Below are 25,418 nucleotides of genomic sequence, written 5' to 3'. Positions count from 1 at the left end.
GAAACTACATTTAAAGTTAAGAAGCCTACAGCTGTGGCAGCTCTATGTGTGCACTGGCATGAGCACAGGTGAGTGTACTTTATGTGTGTGTGTGTGTGTGTGTGTGTGTGTGTTTGTGAGTGTGTTTCATCTGTGTGAAAATAGTAAGTAAAGCAAAACATCTCTCAGGAAACTAAGGGATCAAAGGAGGGTCAAGGTTATTCTGACATCAAAGGTGAAAACACTTCAGTGGAGCTCAGGGATCAGACTTCCTGTGTGGCCTCATGCTAACCCTAATATAACATATAAACTGCAACTGAGAGCCAGCCATGTCCTTCTGTGAACCAGCTAAACTCCCACTGCCAAGGACAGTATAGCTACATCCACGTAGATGAGGAAGAGATGATGCCAAGAAAATCTCTCCATAATAAGGAATTAAGTGCTTCACAAGCAGAGAGTGTGAGTTTAAACAATAGATATTTCCCGTGTGGAAGTGCTAAGCCAAAATATTCAAAATCTACATTGTTTAGAATATGAAGAAGGCAGCAGACTGCACAGAAAAGGCAGAGATGACTCAGAACTGAACTCATATTGCAGAGAAATGGAAAGAGGCCTATCAAAGCTTCATCACAGCACTCAGAGTGTATCATGTGCATTTTGTTTTATTCATTGTGTTAATGCCCTAAATAGATCTAAGTGCAAAGTCATTCATTCTTGTCAGTGCTCCTGTGTGCTACTTTTATCCATAAGAGTTTGACAGTTTTATATTAAAAAATCCTAAGCATAAACCATCCATAAACAAGAAGATGCTTGTATACTTGACGGTGTGTGTATGTATGTTTGTGGGTACTGTTTATGGGCTGTTTATGGTGAAGTGATAGAGAAAGGTGCTGAAGGTTCTGCAGCAGATAGAGATTGGAGATTGGGAAAAGAGTTATAGCCAGCAGGAACAGATCCGTATAGGCCTATGAAGCTCAATGCCGCCTGCAATTGAGCAGGATGGGATGGGAGGACAGCGGCAATGTTTTAAAGCACTGCTAAGCCATCCTGGAATGAAGTGAAATGACCACATGTCACACAGAGATGAGAAGTGAGAGGGAGGGGACAGGCAGAGTGAGAAATAGTGCAGAGAGTAAGGAGAGAGAGAAAACAGAGTGTGTCGTTCTAAGAGGAATATTTCAGGGTGGTAAATGGAGCAGAACTCCATTCCAGCTCCTCTCTTAACCTCCCCCGGTGTCTCATCCTCTGCATGCAAAGCATGAAGCCCAGGAGACAAAGAAAACAGAGAGAGAGAGAGAGAGAGAGAGAGACAGAGAGACAGAGAGAGAGAGAGAGAGAGAGAGGGAGAGAGAGAGAGAGAGAGAGAGAGAGAGAGAGAGAGAGAGAGAGAGAGAGAGAGAGAGAGAGAGAGAGGCTTCAGGACAAAATAACACTGAATTAATAGACAAGACATTTTGCTCATGCATTTGTTTTAACATAACAGAAAACACACAGAGGCATAGAATAGCAAGTGATGAGAATTTGCTCTATTCATAATTCCCATTCTGATCATTTTTTTTGTTTCAACTGTAAAAAGGTGAAGGCCGTTGACCCTGACCACAAAGGCAACCACCTGCCATGGCACGTTCACTCATTCAACTACTGCAACAGCTTCTTCCTAATGATGATTAACCTTTGAAGTGGCAATAATCAGTAAATTATATGAACAACAGATCACATGAGTACCTGTAGGCTATGTGAAAGGGGTTGCTCGTAGTGATGAACTCACAGAGAATTATCACCTGACACTTCAGTTCCTCTACAGAGCTTTACTGCATCTTTCGACTCATTATTTTGGTTTTCCCGCCCTTTACTGCTTGATTCATTGTCATCGCTCCCATAACGTTGTTTACGGCCACAGCAGGCAGCTCTTTTCAGAGAAAAGGCTCTGATAAACCCACTGTACACCACCTGCCCAGACAGACAAAGTTAGCAACTAGCTGATGAACGTAGTGGATGCATTTAGCAGTTCAAGAGCCATATGTTTCCCTCAGTGGTTGGAGAACAAAAGCAGAGCTAAAAGGAAAGTGACTCATGGACTTAAAGTGGTTTGGTGGCCAGAAATGACTCCAGTGACTTCTAATGTTGCATATCTGCTGGATGTGTAAACAGGCAACTCTTTGCTTACAAATTCTCCACAAGTGGCCCAAAAAACAATTGTTATTGCAGGTTTAAGCAATGCTGTTTGGACGTTTGGTTTACGATCCTGGGAGTAACTGGTCCTAGAAAATCCAAATTTGGACAAAGGGCAGGAACCCGGATAAAATGAATGAGTGACAGGTAAGTAGCAACCACCACAGCTAACTCTTATAGGCTGGGACACCTGTCAACTCTAAGTACAAACTAAAACAAACTTCTCTTTATGCCTCAATATTTCATTGATGAAACAATGATTCTCCAAGTGAACACTGTACATGTCTTCATTAGCTAACTTTATTAACCTTATTATAGTGCAACTCAAAATGGGTAGCATATCTGACATGTAATACACTCTTTGGAACATTATGATGGGATTTGTATGGTGTAATACTGCCAGATGGCACTGAGGTACTAGAAAGCATATAGTTGATGATTAAGAACATTCACATTATGCTGCAACTCCACTGGGTAACATTTAGATATCAGTGTGTAAGACTTTCAGGGTGATGCACTTTGAGATTGCCTCCTTGGCGGCGCCTCTATAATTAGTAGTACTGAAGTCATCAAAGTGCACCAACTAAATGGAGCAAAGCGGCTCCAACAAACCTTCCACCTTTCATACAACCAAGGCTGACGGCTGGGAGGGGACGAATGGAGGGAGAGTGTTAGACACAGGTTTTATCTTTCACACAACAAATAACCGTTTATTGTTAGAGGGATGGAGGAGACAGAGTGTGCTACATTTGGAGTAAATGCATAGAAGGAATCTAACAGTATTAAATGACTCTTTGAGAACAGGTGACAAAAGAGCTGATACATTTCACACTTGTCAATACTGAGGGCCAAATACTTTGTGGTCCTTGTCCTATTAAACTGCACTATTTTATGGCAGTAACAAAATGAACGTCTTTAGTTTATGTGTCTTTGTACGTGGCTTAACCGAGCCAACAGAGAAGTGAACCATCAAGCTCTTTCTTCCAACAATACTTGCTCAAGCGCTGCGTCTCTGCTGCCAAAACAACACACAGTGGAACTTTCAAAAACAACACTGCTGTTAAATAAATCAAAAATACCCCTGGAGCTTAGCTCAGCGGCAAAACCTGACACAGTAACAGAATCATGGATTCAGTCATTCTTCCTTTTCTAATTCCATTTTCTGCTTGTTCTTAAAATTTATACACATAGGAAAAAGTGGTGTATTGTTTCAGAGTCGAGTCTAAATGTATTTAGCCGCACTAACAAAGTACTGATGCTGCAGTGCTCCTTACACAACAGAAACATGTATCCTTACCACTACTGAGCCATACATGTAATGTCTGGCTTGTGGAAAGGCCATGTTGTCGCCTAAATCAAGAGGATTTATACTCTGGAGAAAGTGTTCAGAGACTTGGATGACAGTGGTCCTTATTTTTCAGACTGGGGATGTTGCTAGACAAAAGTTGATTATGGTAACCCCCTCATGGGATTTTGGGATATCATGTGTAAATTTGGGAACATCAAGGTAAAATGTTTATATATTTTTACAGCAAACATTTTGAAAGTTATAGCAGGAAAAAAACGGGTAATTAATAACTACTGATTGCTGCATCACATTGTATTGTGCAGTAAAGTCAGCTAGAATTGAGACATTTTTAATATTCTTAGTTACAACTGTGCTCTTCCTGTTGTGACAAGTTAAAATGTCCATGTACCCTTTGCATGTACACTAATTGGTGAGGATGGTGAAAAGGGCTGATTAACAGATGAGCCACAGGTGTGCTGCAGAGCGGAGCACACCAAGGGCACCTGGTGGACAGGTGAGGAATGGCACAGTCAGAAAAACACACAAAGGTGGTATAATAGTAAGAAGTAAGAAAAGCAAAAATTGGAAGACAATGGGCTGGCCTTGAGAGACACATTGGGAAGAATTAATAACTAGCTTCCCTGTTAGCTGCTGACTAAATGACTGGCCAAGTAACTAATCCAGTTTGTTGCTTAACTGCTGGTTCTATCCATGTACTTGCAGCAGATAAAAGGACAGTTGGACTAAATATAAATGGCTTTCAGTATAATAGAATCCAACAGAAGCACACACAGCCTCTTTAAAGGATAATAGTGTCTAACACCTCTCTGGCACAGACTAAACAAAAACTGATTATAACAAGCTTGACAAAGGATTGTATTGCCGGGTATTTCTAGTATGGTACAGTTTACCATACTGTAACAACTTGCCTTTATATTATTTATTGTTTTACTACATTTTAAACAGAATCATTGTATTATTTATGTAAAGCATGTACAAATCACTGTTACTTCACAGTTGTGGCACCACCCTCGCCTCATTTCTAGTCAGGAAAAACCCTGCCTACTTCCAAACAACTGAAATCACAGAGATGAACTTTCAGTGTTGTGGCACAGTAAAATACAATGCCCCACCTGATTAATCTGATAGAGATTGAGGTAGAGAGTATTCCTGAAACAGAGAGTTCAGAGCATGAGGTAGCTTTTTTTTTTACTTACACCAAAGTCTCCAGAGTGCATTGTAAGCTAAGTGGACTGATGTGGCTAACATCATTTAAAATAGTTGTATTTCTTCTTTAACTGCAAATAGCTGCATTTGCTGCAAGTTTGTGAGCCTGGAAAGAAGCATTTGCTCTTTGATTCTGTGTAACTAACACCACAATGCAACGTTCGAATTAATGTTTTACATCGCAACAAGACGAGAGTCATCCACTCATGAGATTCATCTGGCTTGTCATAATTAAATATATAAATATACACACAAACAAAGATCAAAATGGAGCCAGAAATGTAATGTACATCACAAGTAGTTGTGTTCAACTATTTTACAGAGGGGTTTTTCAGGCTAGAGTTATGGGTTAAGAAATGAATGTAAGGTCCTCACTAGAATATAAACAATACAATCTGATTTTGTGAAATTAATGTGTTAGGGTGAGTTCCTGTGTGTATGTAGCCATGGGCCTCACCCCTTCATCAGAAGAGTAGAGGCCTCATCATCTCTTTCTTTCCCATACGGTTCATGTTCAGCCCATGTTGCATGATTGCAATGAAGGACCAGTATAATCAGCCATAATGCTTTACAGATGTTATGGGTGTTTTTAAAGCCAATACTACAGCCCAAGGCAGCCATATATGAAAACCCATCTGTGCACGGATGTTAATGTGTGTGACTGTGTGCGTGTCTGTATGTGTAGCCGAAAACCAGGGCATGATCAGAGTGAAACATTATGAATTAAGGTCAAATCTATGGCTCAGGATGTGTGATTTATGTTCTCCTGCCTTGCCCTGTCATTGACTAATCACCTGCACAGAAAGTAACAGGTGCAAACTGATTTGCTGAAGAGTGATTTCATAGATGAAACGCTTCAAATTTGCCATTAAACATGGCCACGTAACAGCACTAAGCCAGCAGTGACATGTAAATATGACAGTTCACATGATCTGAACAAGAGAAGACACCCATTTAAATCCCTGTAAGATCTGCCAGCACCCTTTCTAATCCACCCTCTAACATCTCCCATTGTGTCCAACATCTAATATCAACCACGAACCGCTGCTAAATGAAGACTGGTGGCATACCGCAGCCAGGAATTTGCATGGGCCGCCCGCTCTTGTGAAATAGGAAATGAAACATGCAGAGGCTTGGAACCTCTGTCAGATTCTGGATATTCCTGTGGTCTGGCGCTCAGGATCCTGTGGCCCAGGGCCTTTAATTCCTAATGGTGGAGAACGCCAAGCTCTGGTCACGACAGGAAATGCCTGGTAGGTGAAACATCCGCCAAAAAACCATTCATTCAGAAGTGTCAAATACACAAGGTTTCCCCTCTGAACTGGATTGGAGTACTGGTAAACAATGTGCTTTGTCATTGTGACCATTTAATTTGGTCAGACTCCAATCAGCTGCAATAGTACATTTAGTTTTTTTATGACTTGGATCTTATATTTATAGTTCATTACTCTTATTGAATTGCTTCAGCTAAAATATGTAACTTTTGTGTATTTGCATTACAGCCAAGATGGCAGTTGATGGTTCTGCGGAAACTAGTGATTTATTTGAATCAAACACTGCAAAAGCTGGAAAAGTGTGATCTACTGGGTTTATGCTGTTGATTTCAAAGCGTGAAAATACAAATGTGGTGTGAAACATGTAATTTCCACTTCCCTGTTTTTACCAGATTTTACTGCCAGTGTCAATAAGGACGAGTGCAGCCCAAAAAACTGATCATTTCTTAATATAGTATGGAGAACATCTACGGTGATGGCAACACTGCATTATAGTAATTAATATATAAACTGACACGCACTGAGGATACCAGCTTTACTGTAGCAATGCCTTCTAATGCAAAGATAATTACTGTTGTTTACATTGTGCAACAAACAATTTACAGAATATACTGACTCAGGAAACACATAAGTGTTGGCAGGAGTTTTAATGGTTTGATGCATTTGCCTAAATAAACAAAAATCGGCCATTATACGATAATTCCAAAATAAAAATGGAGGCATATATACTGCAGCGACTTGATGGTGTTGATGCTGTCAAACTGCGTGTGTGTCTTAGTGTTGCTGTGGAGGTGGCAGGGATGGTCGCGGGGGGGCTAAGGAGTAGCATAAGAAGTGAATGCACATTCATACACAGAGACACACTCACAGCACTCAGTCACTCTGCCTCAGTGTGCACTGTTGAAGCAAATTAAGGAAGCCTTGGCAGCCTTTTAATGGTCTGTCACAGTCTAACAGGTTTAGAGCGCTTACAATGGACCCAGGCACTAAGCCCGACAGCTCGCGCTTAATTGTTCAGAACCTGTGTGTGTGTGTAAGTGTGTGTACTGTTAGAGCCATTCTGTGCCTGTAACTAAAGTCATTGATTCTCATTATGAGGACAGATAAGATACACACTTCCTGCCTGTCAGTCTGTCGGTCTGACTGGTTCAATAAAATGACTACTCAAGCTGATATGTCATGATGAATGTGGTGCCAATATCTGTGTTTCCAATCACAATTTTAGAGGAAGTGATCCTAAACCCAAGGTATCCATGCACAATTACATTCTCATTCAGCTGAGTGTTCACCATTTTCTATGTTTCTATTTTCCACAAAAAGGATTTCTTAATGATTTCAATAAGTGGATTGAGTTATTGACTCAAGCAGCCAATAATAAACAAAACATGTAGTGTCTCAATTTTCAAGTGGTGCCTGAAGAAATCAACAAAGCAAATAAAACCATTTGTTTTTCACTCTGTCACCCACTCTATCAGCCAGCAAAATGGTCCACGAAGGACGAGGTGGTGGTGCCTGAAAATCCCTCCTAAATGGTTGGAGATTCTGAGCTGTGTGACCTAGAATATGTTTGACAATCTTCTTTTAATTAGGCCTTGAAGACACGACTCATTCCAACTGCTGTCCCGAGAGCTAAATTAATTACTGAGACAAAGCCCATTCTAGCTCATGGCAAAGATGAATCATTGCAGTATTTGGGGAATGAGCAATGCTCTTCATTCAAGGGCTGATGAAAGAGACTCAGACTCTAAAATGTAAGCTAATGTACTTCATTACAAAGTCTCCACGAGGCTCCTTCAGCCGCTCCACACATGTACAGTACACATCGGCATCTGCTGCCTCTGCAATGAGGAATTCATCTTTTAACTCTTCTTGTCTTGGATAGAATATGTCTATGACGAATGCATCAAGAAAAGATACACAGGGAGTTTTATGATGGTCACAGTTCATCTAAATCAGTTTTGTCTGTAACAGTCTTCACTCTCAATGGTCTGACCATTTCGCTTTCCTGGGCAATCTACAGATATTCAACTCAACTGCCTTGTGCAGGACATCGGCCAGAGGACTCGCCCTCACCCGCTGCCAGCAGTCAGGCCATTCATTCAGCTAAATGACTGTGTCATCTGTCAGCCTGTATGAATGGCTGTTTGTGAGTTATGGCTAATTAGGCTAATCACAACATCATGGGTTGTGCCAGAAGCCTGGCTTCACAAAGAGAGATCGATGAACAGGTGAGTTGGTGGGATGGAGTTATATCACAACTACACACCTTAAGAATTGGGAAATGTGATGATTTTTCATTGCTATCTTTAATTTACTTATTCTTGTCAAACACAGTCCCATTACTGTAGTTAAATCCTGGTTTTGGTTGCTTGTAAAGCAGTAGAGCAGCATTTTGCAATCAGGGATATGATAATACTCAAATACCCATTTGTCTCTTTCACTTTCTGCCCTGTTTTTTTTTTACTTCTGTCTATTCCCCTCTCTCTCTCTGGTTATCACTTATTTTTTCGCACTCTTGCAACGTCCCTTTCTGCATCTTCTCTGACTTTTCAGAGACCTTGTGAATCTGGAGATGTGCCGGGAATCCCTACTAGCAGGTTTGTATTGACTGAATGATTGGCCAGTGTGTGCTCTGCAAGTCTAATGAGGGAACAACCGGAGTTTGCTCAGGCGACACCTCCAGATTAAAATGAAGGGTTCACGGGGATGTCCATGTCCTCAGACAAAAGACTGATAACCCACTCAAATGTTTTCATTAGAGGAAAAATGTGTCTTATCTATGGCTGATAAGATGAGAATTTCCAATACAAAAGGATAACATATGGAAACGGTTGGCCAGCCAATAGTTCTTGCCCCAATTCCCCAGCAGTGGAGTATTTGTTATCCTTGAGGAGAGAAAAGCTAGTTTTGTCCTCTGCAGTACATGTGTAGGTGTGTGTGTGTCTCTATCTGTATATTATGAAGAGAGATGAACTCTGCAGCAGCACATAGACGCAATGCGGGCTGGCCCTTGAGTTCAGTCTTTCCAGATATATCATGTTACAACAAGACCAAAGGACCTCAGCTCTTTCCCTTACACATACACACTCACATCAGCATGAGCTCTGATTAACTTGGTTATAAACGCACTACATGGATGCAATTAGCTGAACATAACCATGTTGGTAATGCAATTCCTCCCAGTTGTATACAGTTAAAAAGTCCAATACAGCTATTAAGCCAGGACAAACGCAAGACCATGATTCCCACGCATGCATGCATGCAAAATAATGAAACACTATCACAAACATGAGTAACATCTGGACTGTGAGGACCAAGACGATTGACGTGTTGAAAACATTTGGATATGAAGAACTTTGGAGCTCAGGGGTCACAAAGTCAACTTTTTTGGACACATTTTTCTAGAACAAAGAACAAGAACATCTCAATTTTAGATGTTGAGGTAGGCAGAGAGTATTACCTCCTTCACTTTATCTCTTCGCAGTGAATCCAAGACTCAATGCAGAAGCCAAACTAGCCAACCATCACCCCCATCATCATCCAATTTAACTCAACTGCTCCCGTAGGAAACGGTTACTGACACTAAGACATGTGTGATTACCTCAAGAGCAATCCCAGTCAAAAAGAGTCAGGTGTTCAGCGGGTTCAGTACAGGTAAATCAAGGTAGGGGAAGCACACAGGTGGGGAGAGAATGTGGAACAGCGCTTGTGTTCTGAAACAAAACTTATTAATTAAAATAAAACACTCAAACATATATCATTTGTTACAAACACATTAACTTGCACATTTTCTTCTTCACTATAGAAATTTAAAACCCTTCTCAAAAAAAGGTAAAACAAAAATCAGGAAGTACAATGACTATTAGTGAAATTCAGAATATTTGCAGTGGAGTTGTGTGCTCTGCCGTATGCACTGAAAAGAATTAGCTCATTAAAAGTATACTTTGGGGGGAAGGGAGAGAGAGAGAGAGAGAGAGACAGAGACACAAAGAGAGAGAGAACATTTCTCAAAGCTAGAAGGCTGTACATCAAATATCCCAAGAGCAACACTCCACGAGCAGAGTGGAAACTCAATTTACAATGTCTACACTTCACCTGACATATGTATGTCCACCATTATTGGCATCACCCATAAATGGGTTCTGTCACACCAATTAGTGGAAAGTACCTACACAGCATGTTTCCTTTTCTTTGCCATTGTGCTTGTGATCAATTCTCCATAGACGAGAAAAATCCATAACGCGATGCAGAGGCTATAGGAGTCTTTGCAGCTCATGTGGCTTTAAGTAAGGAATCCAATAACAACATGTGTAATCATTAGCTTGTCAGGGTTTATTACACTAAAGTACCTGAAGGCTGGTCCACACACCACGGCTGTTATCTAACCTGTTTAGCTGTTTGGTTAATAGCACAGAGAGAGAAGCAAGGTTTGATATGAGGTGAGACGCTTGGCATCCTTTATTCACCACAGCACGTGTCTCCTCCCCTGCGTCTTCCTCTCTCCAACTATCTGTCTTCCCCCTCCTCCGTATCTCTCTACTGTTTCCTCCGTTTGTCTGTCTCTCCTGGTGTCCACATCTTTTTCTTTTCAGTAAAACTTAAAATAAGCTTAGACGGATTATTGAATACAATGAACATGAATACATACGGTGAGGCACAGTGATGCTCTGAGCTAAATGCTAATGTCAGCATGCTACCATGTTCACAATGACTATGACTATGTTTAACAGCTAATGTTTACCATGTTCACTATATTAATTAAGTGTGTTAGCATGCTAACACATGTTGATTAGCACTAAACACAAAGTACAGGTGAGAATGTCATTAGTTTTGCAGGTACTTGGTCACAAACCAAAGTATTAGACAAAGTTGAATTTTGATCTGATGATGTGGCTAGGGGAAAAGTAAAGGGATCACCAAAGTCACTGAGATATCTGTACCAAATTTCACAACAATTGATCCAAAAGTTGTCAAGACATTTCACTAAAAGCCAAGAATGTCAACCTCATTGTGACAGTAGAAGAGAAGTGAGAGGATCACCAAAGCAAGCAGCTTATATTCTCTGGGGACTACAAATATTGTTTGTATAAAATGTCATGACAATCCATCCAATAGTTGTTGAGATATTTCAGCCTGAACCAAAGTAATGGAGCGACCTGCCGACATTGCCATTCCTAGAGCCTTTTTCAATGTATAATCAAATTAACTGTCAATGTCCTGTGCTCAGCACCGCCAAACATCCACCTCGAGTAGTGGTAGTGTGCAGTTTAAGGATGTCACACTGGAAAAAAGTTTGACAGTGAACGTAATCCAGGCAGCAATTATGTTTCCATAAAAAGGTATTTGGCAAAGGAAATAGTATATAAAAGTATTTTGCAGGAGTTAGCATTGCATATTCTCAGGAATTAACACAATCTCTCTTTTTGACTCTCTTTCTTGTCACATCTCCTGACTTCTACATGACTTTCTCCACTGCTGTTTTGTCATACCATCTTCCCCCCCTGAGGGATCTTCATCCCACCATATTAAGAGTGGAAATGTATCCGCTTCCATTGTAATTACAAACTCACTGGGGGCAAAGCTTCTTGATCTCTGCTGGATCCTCCCTCGCTTTTCTCGTTTCCTTTATTTACTCACCTCTCTCAGACGAGAGGACAGACACATGCTGAGCTATCAGTTCTGTTTTTCTTCCCTTTCTGTTGGGCATTCTTTGCATCTAATATGTCTGAAATTACAATAGCATTTTGGGAGGCAATAAAAACAATGACGTTGATGGGGAGGGTGTTTGAGAGGAAGAGATTGTAAAAAGAGAGGGGTGTCTATCAGTTTGTTTGTGAATTGTGGGGATGTCTATTCCATATACAGTATGTGTTGTATATGAGAAGCTGTAAAAAAGCACAAGGCAGACTCAAAGGCTGGAACCATTCCTTTGTTTACTGTTAGTGTCTGGATTAGCCATCTCTAGGCACTGTGAATCCTCCTTGAGGCCAAAGTGTTGACTCGTAACAGCACAGGACAAAAGCATGATAGTGGGGGAGAAATTGCTTTCTGCAGGGACGAAATGAAAACTGCTGAAAAGAAAACAACCGTCCCCACTGTCCCATGAAAGCAGGCCAGTTAAAGTCAGCGGAGTCTTCTATGGTTTGAGGGTAGAGGGTCAAGATGAGGGCAAGCGTTTGATGACGCCATAGTGATCTGTGACCAAAACCGATTAAGCGCTTACTGTGTGAGAAGTGTGGCCTACCAACATCCAAAAAAAAACCATAAACACTCACAGGACAACAAAGTGGATATACAGAAGTGTGTTGTCTGTTTCAAATCCATTCACGGATTTTTTTACACTATCAAACTCTAGTCTGCTGGCTTTGTGATACACCCAATATGTGTTTCCTCGAATGTCTCAAACTAGAAAGGGTATTTTAAACAGTGATGCAACACAAAGACAGATAAACTCACTGCAAATGGATTTACACACTTTTTTTCTTCAAACTATATAGTTAGATCACGGGCTAGCCAGCTGAGAAGTCATTCATTTTAGGTTTTCATTTCAATTACTTCATAAATCCATCAGCTTCCATAACAATGTGTTTTTGAAACCACCACAATTAAAACTGTAGTAGGATTTATCCTTACAATCATTTAGCTGGATATCATTTAAAATATTTCTACGAGTGCCCATATGACACCTGAGTTTCAGTAACAATACCAAAACAATATTTTTTTCCGATAGCTTAAGGAATGTAAACATATTTTTACACAAAACCCTTCTCATTTTAGTCAGCCAATTTGCGTGGAATGGATTATTAGTGTATGTGAATGTACAAAATGTGCAGCGTTGATCTTTGGAGTCTCTGACCTTGACACTTCACACAAGATCAGCCCAGCAGGAAGTGGAAAGTGACGATAATGACTTTCCCCCCAAGAGAAACGCAGACTTAGAGCCTACAGGCGGTGAAGATGAAACTTTTTTAAATGTTACAAGAACAGCAGAAGCAACAGCAGCAAGTGACGTAACGGCTTTCAGGTGAGCGGTGTGGCAGCAGACATGGCAGCAAAAGAGTGAGCAGAGCACTGAAAGCATAAGTACACTGTCATAATCATCACAGCGTGCCGAAAAAAACAGTACATTGCAGTGAAAAGAGTGTGCCATGTGAGTGTGGCAGCAGACGAGCTCGCAGGCTTCATTTAACAAAATAAACCAAACTTCACAAACGTTTTCTAAACACAAGCAGCCATACAAGAACTTTCCCTGCAAAATCATCATATAAGTCATAATCATAAAATTATGACGCCAACTTTTGGTACTTGACAGTTTTGGATACTTTGTGCTGTGGACAATTTTCAGTCGTTACAAAAAAATTATGAGGTTGAATACTGCCAACACAGCTAGTGTGTGTCTGGTGAGACAGTTGTTGAGTACTTTTTAGTTTAGGGATAGATTTATTTTGTCACTCAGGAAACCAACGACCAAGCTTAGCCAGAGGAGGACAAAAGTGGGTTCATGTTAGTTCAGCTTTTGGGAAAACAAGCCCAGTTAGGTCAACAGCATGAAAAGAATTCAGACACTCCTGTGTCCCGTGTGTGTTGATGGCGATGACTGTGCTCCCTCTCGGGGGAGTGGCAGTGAAGAACAGAAAGGACCATGATGTTCCCAAAAACATGTGACAGAGTCCCACCACAACTATAACCACAGCCACAGCGTTTATGTCTGTCTTGTGGAATGTTCTCTGTTTTCGCTTCCTGTTTGTGCACACACAGAGTTTAAAACACCCCTGCTCCTCTTTGCGGGAGGTGGTGGCGGTAGAAGCAATGACAGTGTTAATAGTGGTGTTTGTTAGTGAAGGTGACTACACACAACAGCTTGAGCACTCAAAGATATTTTCCTTCCTGCTTACTAAAAAGGGGCTAGCTCTGAATGAATGTGTGCCTTGATATCACAGGAATAACATAAAAGGAATGCCGTGTGCAACCAGGAGCCAACCTACAGTGATGATTATCATATCTTAATCCAGTCCAATTTCTTCAATCGTTGCATGCAAGCGCTTCAGGAGAGTCTCAACATGTTGGCAAATAGGCAGCTGGGAATTTAAGTGGTGCCTATGTAAGATGAGAGAGTGTTGTAATGGAAAATAAGAGAGAATGAGAGAAAGATTTGGTGTGAAGCCTTGTAAATACATTTATTAGAGGGAGAAATACAGAGAAATAAAAACCTGCCAAATCTTTGTTTCCAGCTCTGGGACTGTGACAGCAACATGACGATAATAAAATTCCTCAATTTGGCTCGTGCCTGAGTTCCAGTCACACCCCGAACGTTACATTAGAAAACCAGATCGCACCAATAAAGTCAAATCAAACGGATTGCAGAACAGCAATTAATTCCAAGGATAATGACAAGGGAAGCCGTCCAAAAGTGTCTCTACCTCAATTAGTCTCTCATTGCACCGTCGATGCACAAGATGGATGAAAGAAAAACAAATTAAGTTGCAGAGAAGAGAAGAGGGAGAGAGAGGGTGAAAGGAAGAGATAAAGCAGAGGAAGGAGGGAGGAAGAAATAGTGAGAGAAAGGGATATACACAATGAGGGCTTGAGAGGAATGAGTGTAGGAAAGAGGGAAAGATTAAAGAGATACAGCAAGGAGGGGTGAGATGGAGAAAGAGAATTTGCTGTGTGCATAAAAGCTTCCCTGATAATAACAGCCACTAATGGACAGCAGAGAGAGAGTGATTAGCAATAAGAAATAAGACAGAGAGAGCAGACAAGTGTTCTAAAAGATGAGAGCAACAAACAAACTAGAAGAGACGGAGAGACATTAGCGGAGAAAGAAGAAATCTGCTGTACTCACAGCTGTATGGGCCGGGCAGTAGGTGTAGCTTGTGTGTGTGGACTGCGGATGGTGATGCAGGGGTTGTTGGTGGTGGGACAGGTAATGCTGCAGACTTGCACGGGTGAAAGAGGGGCCACTCCTGGCCCCTTGACCACCACTGCTACCAGTGGTCCAATTGGAGCCAAGGCTTGGACTCACGGCTGCTGCCTTACCACTGTGGTAACCTCTCACCGCTGCACTGGGCTGGTGGGAAGGAACAAAATGGGGAAGGGAAATGGAAAGAGGAAACAGGAGGTTGGGGAAAGGGGAAAGGAAAGGGGTTAGTGTGGGTGAGCGACAGAGAAGAAGGGAGAAACTGTGAGGGAGTGCAGTAACAAATGCTACCGTCAAGAACATCAATAGCATAACTGCGAGCAGCCTCCACTCTGCAGCGGGCAAGCACTGACAACTGACTGCCCGCTCACTGACCTGTATCGAAAGAGAAAGCAGGACGTGGTGTTGATCTAAAATCTCCATACCAGAGCATCAAGATTGTTCTCACACTTTCTTTTCACCCGCCCTTCCTCTCTCCGAGCACCAGATGTTGTGAAACCCCCCTCTGTCACGGTCGAGATGTGTTCTTGCTAGAAAAGTTCTGATTGGTTTGATAAAATGCTTGGATTACATGCAGGCAATGGGTTTCCCAGTGTGGCATTATGTATTGGGTATCAACAGGGTCCAGGAAACACAGGGCTGAATCTGCTGACAGGCTGGCTTATGCCGCTCTGAGATGGGTTACCTGGGCTGTCATGGCCATTGGAGCATAGAAAAAAAATACAGGACACACAGGGCACACATGCCGATCTGTGGCATTTTAACAAGACCTCGGGCAAATTCTATAATATTTGCAAACTCTGGTCAGCAATGCCACTTTGAGTTTGTTTTAACCTGTAATAAGTCTCCAAACAGCAGGTATATTACTTCATGATGAAAATTCAGATAGGGTTTGCTGGGTTGTTAATCACAGATTCTCCTACATTAGAAGCTAAACAAACCATATAAAATAACCTGTTGCTGAGAAATGCATTGTCACAAAGCTGAAAACAGGATCTGTTTCTTTTAAAATGTGGAGAGCTGCAGACCTGCACCCTGAGAGCAGACACACACGCTCTTCCGTACATGCTACAATCGTGGACAAGAAAAGATTTGCTGAAACAATATCTAGTTTGATCAGTATATTGTTCGACACATAATTAATTGACAGAAATGTTGGTCATTTTGGTTTGCTACCTTTCTCTGTTTTACATTATTATAAATTGAAAACTTTTGGGTTTTGGACTGTTGGCTGGCCAACACAAACAATTTTAAGACAAACGTGGTCTCAAAACTTGCCATGGACATTTTTCACTACTCTCTGACCTATTATACTGCACACAGAACAATTACAGGTTATTCAATAATGAAAATCATCATTAGTTGCAGCCCTGACTGTTTAATACACTCTGGGCTGAGTCTGAATGTATTAAATAGGGATCTTAAAGAAATAAAAAACTAATCTAATCTAATTTTTAACTAATAAATAGGTTTTTATTTGATTATTTATACTTCTCTAATCATTCTGATTCAGATTTCACTCCCTCAGCAAAAACATGTGAAATATGACGCAATCTGAGGACCATTTAGCCATGATTTCATTTACATGTGCGAATGGTGTGCAGAGCAAAGACAAACCACCTTGAATGAAGCACAGCTGTACATCACTAGTGCGCATTAACAGTCCCCTTTAGCCCCTCTTAGATTTTCACTGAGGTCAGAGGCCATCCCACACAGGGGATACTGAGGTAGAGCCCTGGCAGCAATGTAGACTCACAGCTGTACTTAGAAAGCTTGCCAGTCTCGTATTCTTCATCACGAAAGAACCGGAGGGGGAAAACCTAAGCCAAAGTTCAGCCTAATACATACAATATATAACGACAGGTTTAGGGTGCATGTTAATATAAAACAGGAGGAGGCAGTTTCCCCCAAAGCAGGATAAATGCATTTATACAGTATAACGCAGAGTCCATAGAGGAGCCTGAAAGAGGCCCACTGGTGTAATAAAACCGTAGGTTCTGGGAAAAAATAGTGAAGCACTGATTTTGAATCACCAGGTTTTGAACAGTGTCAAAATGGAAACTTCAGTTGCAAGAAAAAAGAAAAAAGCAAGTTTGTGTATTTTTTTCCTGCTTTTGTCAAACACATCAAACACTCTGAGTTGTTATTTTCTCTCAGGCTTTAAATGACGGATTTAGTCATAGGGTCAAAATTTGAGAACTATGTGTGGGCAGGATATATTGTACTAACAACGCATCAGCATTTAGAGCTATGCCTCACTGATGCAAGTTATTGAGTGCTATAGAGACATTCTCGCACTATTATACAGCCACTGTAAAAGCCAGAAGGGAAGGAACAGCTCCAAATATGGTACATTAAGCTGCATGGCCACAGCCGCTACTTTTTTAACGCAAGTATTCACCAGTTCATAGAGTTTAAGTGCTGCCCCAAGCCATGCAACAATCTCCATTGGCCCTATAAATGAGGATTATTCAGCCAAAGAGGAGGCATTTAGAACAAATGCATCTATGCAGAGGTGTTTAGACCGTATCTCGAGGGAGAGGTTTTTAAATATGCTTCATGCATATAAGTTATATGGGATAACAGAGTCACTGATGAAAATGTTTCAAGGCTGGGTTGCTACGCTGCATGAGTGACAAGATATCCGCCCTTTATATCACAGGGGCAGTGCTGTGTTTTAACATGAGGCTGAGATCCGAGGGTCTTGACATTCCCCGACTGGAATGCATGATTGGTCCCCAGACTCAGATTCATGTGACAGACTTTCAGCGGCTCGTCAGAGAGCTACTCTCTGCCCATATTTCTCCCTTTTATATAAGGGCCAATAAGATCTGGTTACACAAGGCTTTTCCTCCTCCGAGGGGGAATGTTTTACATGCAGGCAAACAGATGTGTGTGTGTGTGTGTGTGTGTGTGTGTGTGTGTGTGTTGGCTGGTGTCTACATGAGTGCGTGCATGTGTTTATGTATCTGTTTGTGCTGTGGTTGATTTGCTTAAAATTTACCAAGTGAGATGATGAGGAAGAAAAATATAGTTTTCACTCTTTTTTTTAACAAGGGCAAACCATATCCTCTGTGTGTGTGTGTGTGTGTGTGTGTGTGCTCTTGTACAGTATGTCAACCTTTGTGAGGACCGATATGAGTTTTACACTTAGAAAACTGGGCTGTTTGAGGGTTGTTTAAGGGTCAAGGATTGTGGCTTGAGGTTAGGATGAAAATTAGGATTGTGGTTGTGATGGAGAAGATTAGGGGATAGGGCCTATGACAATGAGGGCTATAGCAGATCACATAAGAGTGCGTGCATGTGTTTATGTATCTGTTTGTGCTGTGGTTGATTTGCTCAAAATTTACCAAGTGAGATGATGAGGAAGAAAAATATAGTTTTCACTCTTTTTTTTAACAAGGGCAAACCATATCCTCTGTGTGTGTGTGTGTGTGTGTGTGTGTGTGTGTGTGTGCTCTTGTACAGTATGTCAACCTTTGTGAGGACCGATATTCTGAGCCTTATTACTATAAAAATACTGGTGCAACATGAAAAAAGTTCAGAAGTCCTGAGAAGTGAGGCAAAGTAGCTTAACCACCTCCATGAGCTGATTTGTCACAGACGCTGCTGCAGCTCCAACTGCTGACCGTGTTGATAAGTGGGCCAAACTATAATAATGAACTTCACGTTGTTTGTAGAACACCGGCATGCACCTGTCCCTTTCACCTCACGCAGTATCTCACAGTGTGAAAACCTCTGATCTAAAGCAAGTAAGAAAACTAGGGCAGGGTACAGGACCTAAATACCTTTTTCGTACCAACCGAAATGTGTCTGCAGCGTAGTACAAAAACCTAATCGAAAACTGTCAAGTACAGAAAACTTGCTAGGATTCATACTACTCTTATTCTTTGATCTGACCGTTTCTGACTTAAATCCTAATTTTGCTTATTTTAGACAATATTTAATGTAGGCAAAATTCTTGAGAAGCTGCTTATGTTCAGACTACATTTAAGGTTTCAGATATTTGGCTTCTTTTGTTAAATCAAAAAGGGGGATTTGCAGAAAAACATCTTTTGTTGCTTAAAGGCAAGGTAATGCAAAGAAAAAAATATTTGGCATGGGTAACAAAACTCATCAGCACTTGTATTGAAAAATGTATCCAGGGTATCCGCAAGCAACCAGTCAGACTCTATAAATGCATCCTGAAACCTTTAAAAACAGCTGCTTCGCGCTGCTCCACATCTGGTTCACATATCATCTCTCCCAGCATGTTAACCTTAGATAATAATACATGCCACAAATAGAGGGATGTGCATTATTTCCTTGATACAAGATATTAATTTGGCTTAACAGAGAAGAAAAATTTAAATACTTCAACAAGCCAGGACGTTATCGACAGCATTTATTACTAAACATGCAAGTCGAGGCGGGATAATGCTTCACCTTCAGCTATGAAAAAGTAAGTGGAGGTTGTGGCTCCATTAATACACTGAGATGAACCAGAGCATAGCACTTCTTCTGAGTCCATTTTTCACTGGTTAAGTGATTTCCTTCCCTCTCCTCTCTCTCCCTGGTGACACTGCGTGGTTAAGGGTGTCAGGGGATGGACCTTTGTGAATTACAGAACTCTTGAGCGTCCTGCTGCTCATGTTGGAATGAAAACGAATGCATATGTGTCATTAAATGAATAACTTACCAGAGGAAGTGCAAATGTATTGCTCTTTTAGAATACATAAAATTAAATCCAGCTGTGGTAATGGTAGTGTCAAGTCCCTGGAGATGGATGTAAACAAAGTTAAACTGGCCTTTTTTTATGATTCCCAAACGGCAAAAAAGAAAGACACTGCTCCCTCATTCACAGGAGTCATTTGTCTGTGAACACTGTGTGACCCCATAACTATGATGAAGCCTCCCCATGAGGTTCCCTCTAAGAAATAATATGGTCATACTGAACAATTCTTTGCTTTCCAGAAAATATTTCCACCATGAAATCTATAACACAATAGAACAAAAACACATTCCGGTAAGGTGGCGAGGAAGCAAACTGTGGCCTATTGCCGAGACATCAGATTGCTTTTGTATTACAGAAAGTTTAACAGGAATATGTCTTCATGGCTCTCTGTGAAATTTTACACTTTTATGGTTTCAGCTTGGTATACTGACTTTCTTGCTGGATGAATCAAACACCCTGAGGCAACATATTGTCTTTTGTTATTCATTGTTATTTTTCCTGAAAAATTATCTAATTTTATCTTAAGGTGTAACTTTCATCTAAGGGTGTAATACTAAACATTATGACAAATATTAGGCATATGCTTTTTTTCTTTTCTCTATGCATTTAATAACACTGTATTGTGATTATCTGATCATCCTGAAGGCACTGTGCCCCACAGCTGTTGTTGGATACATGTGTACTGCTAGGCAGAAATGGTGATTTCCCACAACACAGATCCAAATCAAAATGTGCTGGTTTCCTGTTGGCCAAACTGTCTTATCTTGGCTCAGCCCTTTTTTTTTTTCAAAGAGACTGGAGTGCTGCCAAAAAGGCCCCTTTTCCTCTCTGTGTCATCTCCATATTCCTATTTCACACACAGCACATGCAGAATAACAGACAACCTCCAGTGCACTGGCGTAAAACTGCCACAGTATTATTCAAAAACCCATCAAATGAACAAAAATGAGGTCCCTAAAACATGACGACAAACGCCTAAATAACCAAGTGCGAAGCATTTTTGAAATGACAGTTGAAATGAATGGTTTAAGGGTGAGAGGCTTCAACACAAGGACCAGGAAAGTCATCCCAGATGGCATTAGTTAGGGGATATTGTCTTCTAGAGGGCCCTCCACGCCTGGTTGCTCGGTTTGGCCGGCTATGAAAGAGATGCAGCTTTCCTTTGGCATCTTTGATGACTGACTTCCTGGAAGCTGTGTTGCGTGAAATGGCCTCCTCTGTACCAGTCGCTCTCCTTTGCCAATCCTTAGCCCCTCGCACAAGTCAGCTTCCCACCGCCAAACTCTCAGGCTTTGACTGTCACTGGCGGCAAAACGCAGCAAACGGAGGTGTGACGGGCTCATCGGGTCACCAGCAGTTCCACCTACAATCCCAAACAGCACCTCTGTCCACCCACCCTCATCCTTTCTCCAATGCCCAAGGACCAAGTTCAATCGTAACCAAGGCAACGCAGTGGCAGGGCATGTGTGGATTTTGGCGCGTGGGAAGTTTGACAGGTTTCAGGCTGCTCTCAGTTGAAAAAGGGAAGGAATGAGCGAGTGAGAAGTTACCCCTGGTGACTTCACACTCACAAGCACCGGGGCAGAGCGGGCTGGCAAAGCCCACACCACACACTCTGTCTCTGCTTCTCTATCTCTCTCTTTCTCCCTCTTTTCCTTTCCGCTTCCTCTAATAATGCTCTAAGAAAACACTTTTGTGATCTTAGATGAGAGTCTGGAGGGACACGGAGTAGGTGGTAACCAAGGCAACTGGGTCAGAGGGTGACATTATATGCGGACTGGCTGACAGCCACTCATAGAAGTAGTACAGTGCTGTACTTGGGGTCAGCTCTGCTAAGTTTAGAGTGTGGTGTATACTGTTAATATTTCTGCGCTGACCTCAGTGTGACTGAAATCTCTATTGACAGGAGTCCCCATACAAACTGTTGTGGCCCTACCTGTTTAGAGTCTGTGCTCTAGTCTCGAGAGATGGGATCAGGATGCACAATGTACCCATGCTCAAGTTATTTCAAGGTATTAGGCAGCACAATACGCTGTTTATGTATAACAGCTTGAAGAGACAGAGTTTACTCCTTTAAGAAACCTGTTTTCATACCAAATAGGGCTCTGAGTCTTTCAAGGTGTGGAAAGAAGGGAAAGGGATGTGAAGGGGGGGTGCTGAGGGGGCACAAAGAGAGACTAAAAGAGGAAAGAGGACAGAAAGAAAAGATTGAGTCTTTGACCTCTGAGAATCTTTGACGAACAATAACATGACCCTTCCACACTTGGAGCTCTAAGTAAACCTCACAACTTTCTTTGTCTGTTATCTCTCTCTCCAAATATTTTCCTTGGCCTGACACATGTTTATGCTCTGATGAACCGTGAGCCTGGGGGCTGCTGCTGTGAAGCGGATGTAGAGCCTCAAATTTGCATCTTGACATCCTATGGGAAGCAAATGGAAAGACATGGGGGGCGATCTGACTAACAGACAAAGTGACTTTATTGAAATGGCTTGATTTTGGTAACACGTACACCAGCAAAACACATACCCAAAGTACTCATGCTCCCTTTCCCACTACCTTCCTTCGATCTCCCACTATGCTTGGCCTAACAAGAAGCAGCAGCATCCACCCCCTCAGTGGAGAGGGGCCATAAACATTTACACAGGGGTCCTTTAAGGGGAGATGAAGGCCTAATGCTGGAAAGCAGTGGCCGGTGGAAAAAGAGATGAAACTCCAGATCAAATATCATAGATTAATGAATTAGTCCATTGACTGAAAATGATTACGTTTGATAATTGATTTATTGTTTAAGTCATTTGTGAAGTAAAAAGCGCCAGTTTTATGCTTTGAACTTCCCAAATGTGCAAATGTGCTGACTTTCTCTTCTTTATGCCATTGTAAATTGAATACCATTAGGTTTTGGACTGTGACAGTGCTAACCACTGTGCCACCAATCAGATTTTCAATCAGGGAAATGCATTTATGCAGGTGGGATTCAGGTAGATTTCCCTCAGGTCTGTTGTGCATCGTCACCTTGGGTTCTGGGAAAATTCAAAACGTACAATTTTTCCAGAACCCAAGGTGACACCTTCAGATTTGAGGTCTTCACCAGTCCAAACTTATGGACCTGAGTGTATTTTCCTGATCGAAAAGGGTCCCAAGAAAGTCAAACATGGTCTAAAATAGACCCACAGACAATTAGACACGATCTAAAATGTGCGAAAATGGAGTGTCAGCCTCATTGCAACTTACAACAGCACTTCAGTAGTCGAATGTTGCTGAAATGAAAAAAAAGATAAAAACTGTAAAAACCTTCCACTGACTCTGAGACACCAAATAAATGTTTTGAATTACAGGAATCCGGGATGTAATGCAAAGTACTTCAACCTGTTAACAGCAGTATAGCGACAGGCTGTTAACGTCTGCTGCTGAACTATGATTACAGCTGTTTACCCACTGGGGCAGCCGAGCTGCGTCTGAGTGGATCACACCTCCAGACAAATGCTTTCACACTGACATTTTAGTCCTCTTCTTATGTATGCTTTTCATACACCCACTTCTCTGGCTCTGTCAGTTTGTCTGTTCACCTCGCTCTATCACTGTCTCTCTTTGTCTCTGTATGCATTTCCACCTCTCTCTCTCTGTCTCTCTCTCTCTGTCCAACTCTCTCTCTCCCTCCTTTCATCACTCTATAAACTATCGGGATGATGGATGCCTCTGATTGCCAGAGGCCTCTGAGTCCGGCACACTAAATCCCGAGGGCTTTTTGGAGCTCGGTGCCATTAAAACAACACCTACACAATGCAGAAATAGCCACATATGATCACTAAGTGAGAGGTGGTCTGTGGTAAAAGAGTGCAGAACATATGTACAGTGTTCTTAATTAAAACTAAATCTATAACAAACACAGATTTGTTTCAGTTCCAGTTCATTGACTGACATTTTTACAATTGATTTGCAACTACTCTCTTTACCTAATCGTGTTATTTTAAAGGCTCCATGAGACACATATGCAAACTACTTAAAGCTAAAAGTTGGTTTAGACAATTTACAACAACAACATTATGAATCTCTTTCCTAAATTTACTCCTGTTGCAATTTTGTGTCTATAATGTCTATAGTATGATGTCTTTTGTCTATAAACTGACAAAAGCTACAATAAACATTGACATCCTACCAGAGAATTAACCAACCAATCAGCCAATAGCCCACTATCTTTAACTGGTCATATTGCAATTAACAGGACATATATATAAGGAGTGTAAAGGAAATGCTTTGAAATGCACTGATGTATAAACAAGACTCCACAAACATGCAGAGACAAGAGGGAAAAGGAGAGAGACTAGAGGGAAATCACAGAAAGAACTGACAACAAGAGCTAACAACTGTACAGTTGGTACATTGGCTGCTTGGGGTGAATCAACAGAGACTTCACAAATGGTCCGGCGGACAAATTTCTTACTTTCTTTCTGAACAGCCTATAGCCATGCTAGGGGCTCTGTGAGGCTTTACTTAGGCACAGCCATGCTTTAAGCTAAATTCTAAGTTAATTTGGTTAAATAACCAAAGTTATTTGAATTCATCCTGAGGGGGACATGATTGTCTGCACCAAATGTCATGGCAATATATACAATAGCTCTGGAGACCGCAAATGTCAACCTTACGGTGGCGCTAAAGGAAAAGTCTGGTCACCACAGTCAGTAGGATTCATCCATTATATTGTTGTTGTTGAGATATATAGATATAGACATATATACACTGTCTGAGTGACACTGCCATCTAGCCACATGGCTGAGTAATCATTATACTTTATCTTGATATAGATTTTATATCATATAACCCTGCCCCTGCTGCAATCATTCCTACATATAAGCCATGTAAAATGACAATTAAATGAGTGGTGGTACCATAGAAACCACAGATATCTACACAATGTAGCTTGCGGCGGGACAAGGCAGCACTTAAGTTTGGCTGTGCTTCTGTCATTGACGCGTGTCCTAGCGGCCAAACATGAGAAGACGGGAAGAGGAGAGGGGGAGTAAGATGAGAGGAGATGTGCATGGCTTTGAGGCGATGTAGAGTCTTCTACGGCAGGCTCTTGTCTGTCAGAGGATGTTTAAGTCTGTCTGCGTGTCTGACTGCTCAAAGGAAGGAAGAATAAAACAAAACAAAGAAATGCAAGATAATTGTCTTTGCTTTTCCAAATGTCCAATGACAAGGTGAATGAGGAGGGCCTTGCATTGTAGCTTCCTCTCTTCTCCCCTCTTCTCCTGCAGTGTCCTTGGCTTTCTGTTCCCTCCAGATGGGCCCTGGTTGCTGCAGCACCTCTCAGGATGATGTGGACCCCAGCTGCCTACTGTTGCTGCTGCTATTTCTAGGCCTGTACCCCCTTTCCACCTTGAAGAAACTTGATACCACCTTCAAATGTGCACATCTGTCAGCCATCACGGATCGCACTGTGCGTCAGTAGTGCTTGATCAGAGAAATAAGTTGTTGACTTATATGGAAGATAAAATAAGAAGGGCAAAAACAATTGTAACATTATTTTGGGTATTTATTCTAATGGCATCTGTCATACTCCTTTTTAACAGACCAAGGGCTGCTGAGCACAAAGCCCACTCAAAAGAAACCACACACAAAAACAAAAACATAAAGACACACATACACATACTCATATGAATGACAACCCCAAAGAGTCAGGGTCAAAAGATGGACAGAAAATGCCATACTCCAGTTCCTCTTTTCTCCTCTCAGGTTTGAAATCTCTTTTTTGTTTTGTCTCTGTAAGATCCCTGTGGAGGCTGGAAATGAAGAATTAAGACAAGAGCACGAGAAAACAAACCAAGTTGCAACCAAGTCAGCGAACA

General features: G+C 41.5%; 1 protein-coding gene across 2 annotated transcripts in view; it reads right to left on the bottom strand.

The window, feature by feature from the left end:
* rbms3 (RNA binding motif, single stranded interacting protein) overlaps nt 1-25,418 on the bottom strand; it is a 253,939-nt gene that overhangs the window by 183,378 nt on the left and 45,143 nt on the right. The window contains exon 3 of one of the 2 annotated variants that reach the window (XM_070921153.1): nt 14,783-15,007. The exons of the other annotated variant lie outside the window; for it this stretch is intronic. Coding sequence (XP_070777254.1) covers nt 14,783-15,007 — 225 coding nt within the window. The remainder of the gene's footprint in view (nt 1-14,782; nt 15,008-25,418) is intronic. 2 annotated transcript variants of the gene reach the window in all.

This window comes from Enoplosus armatus, chromosome 16 (genome assembly GCF_043641665.1).
Source record: "Enoplosus armatus isolate fEnoArm2 chromosome 16, fEnoArm2.hap1, whole genome shotgun sequence".
In the NCBI taxonomy this organism is placed as follows: Eukaryota; Metazoa; Chordata; class Actinopteri; order Centrarchiformes; family Enoplosidae; genus Enoplosus; species Enoplosus armatus.
This window is presented reverse-complemented; position numbering and strand designations above follow the sequence as displayed.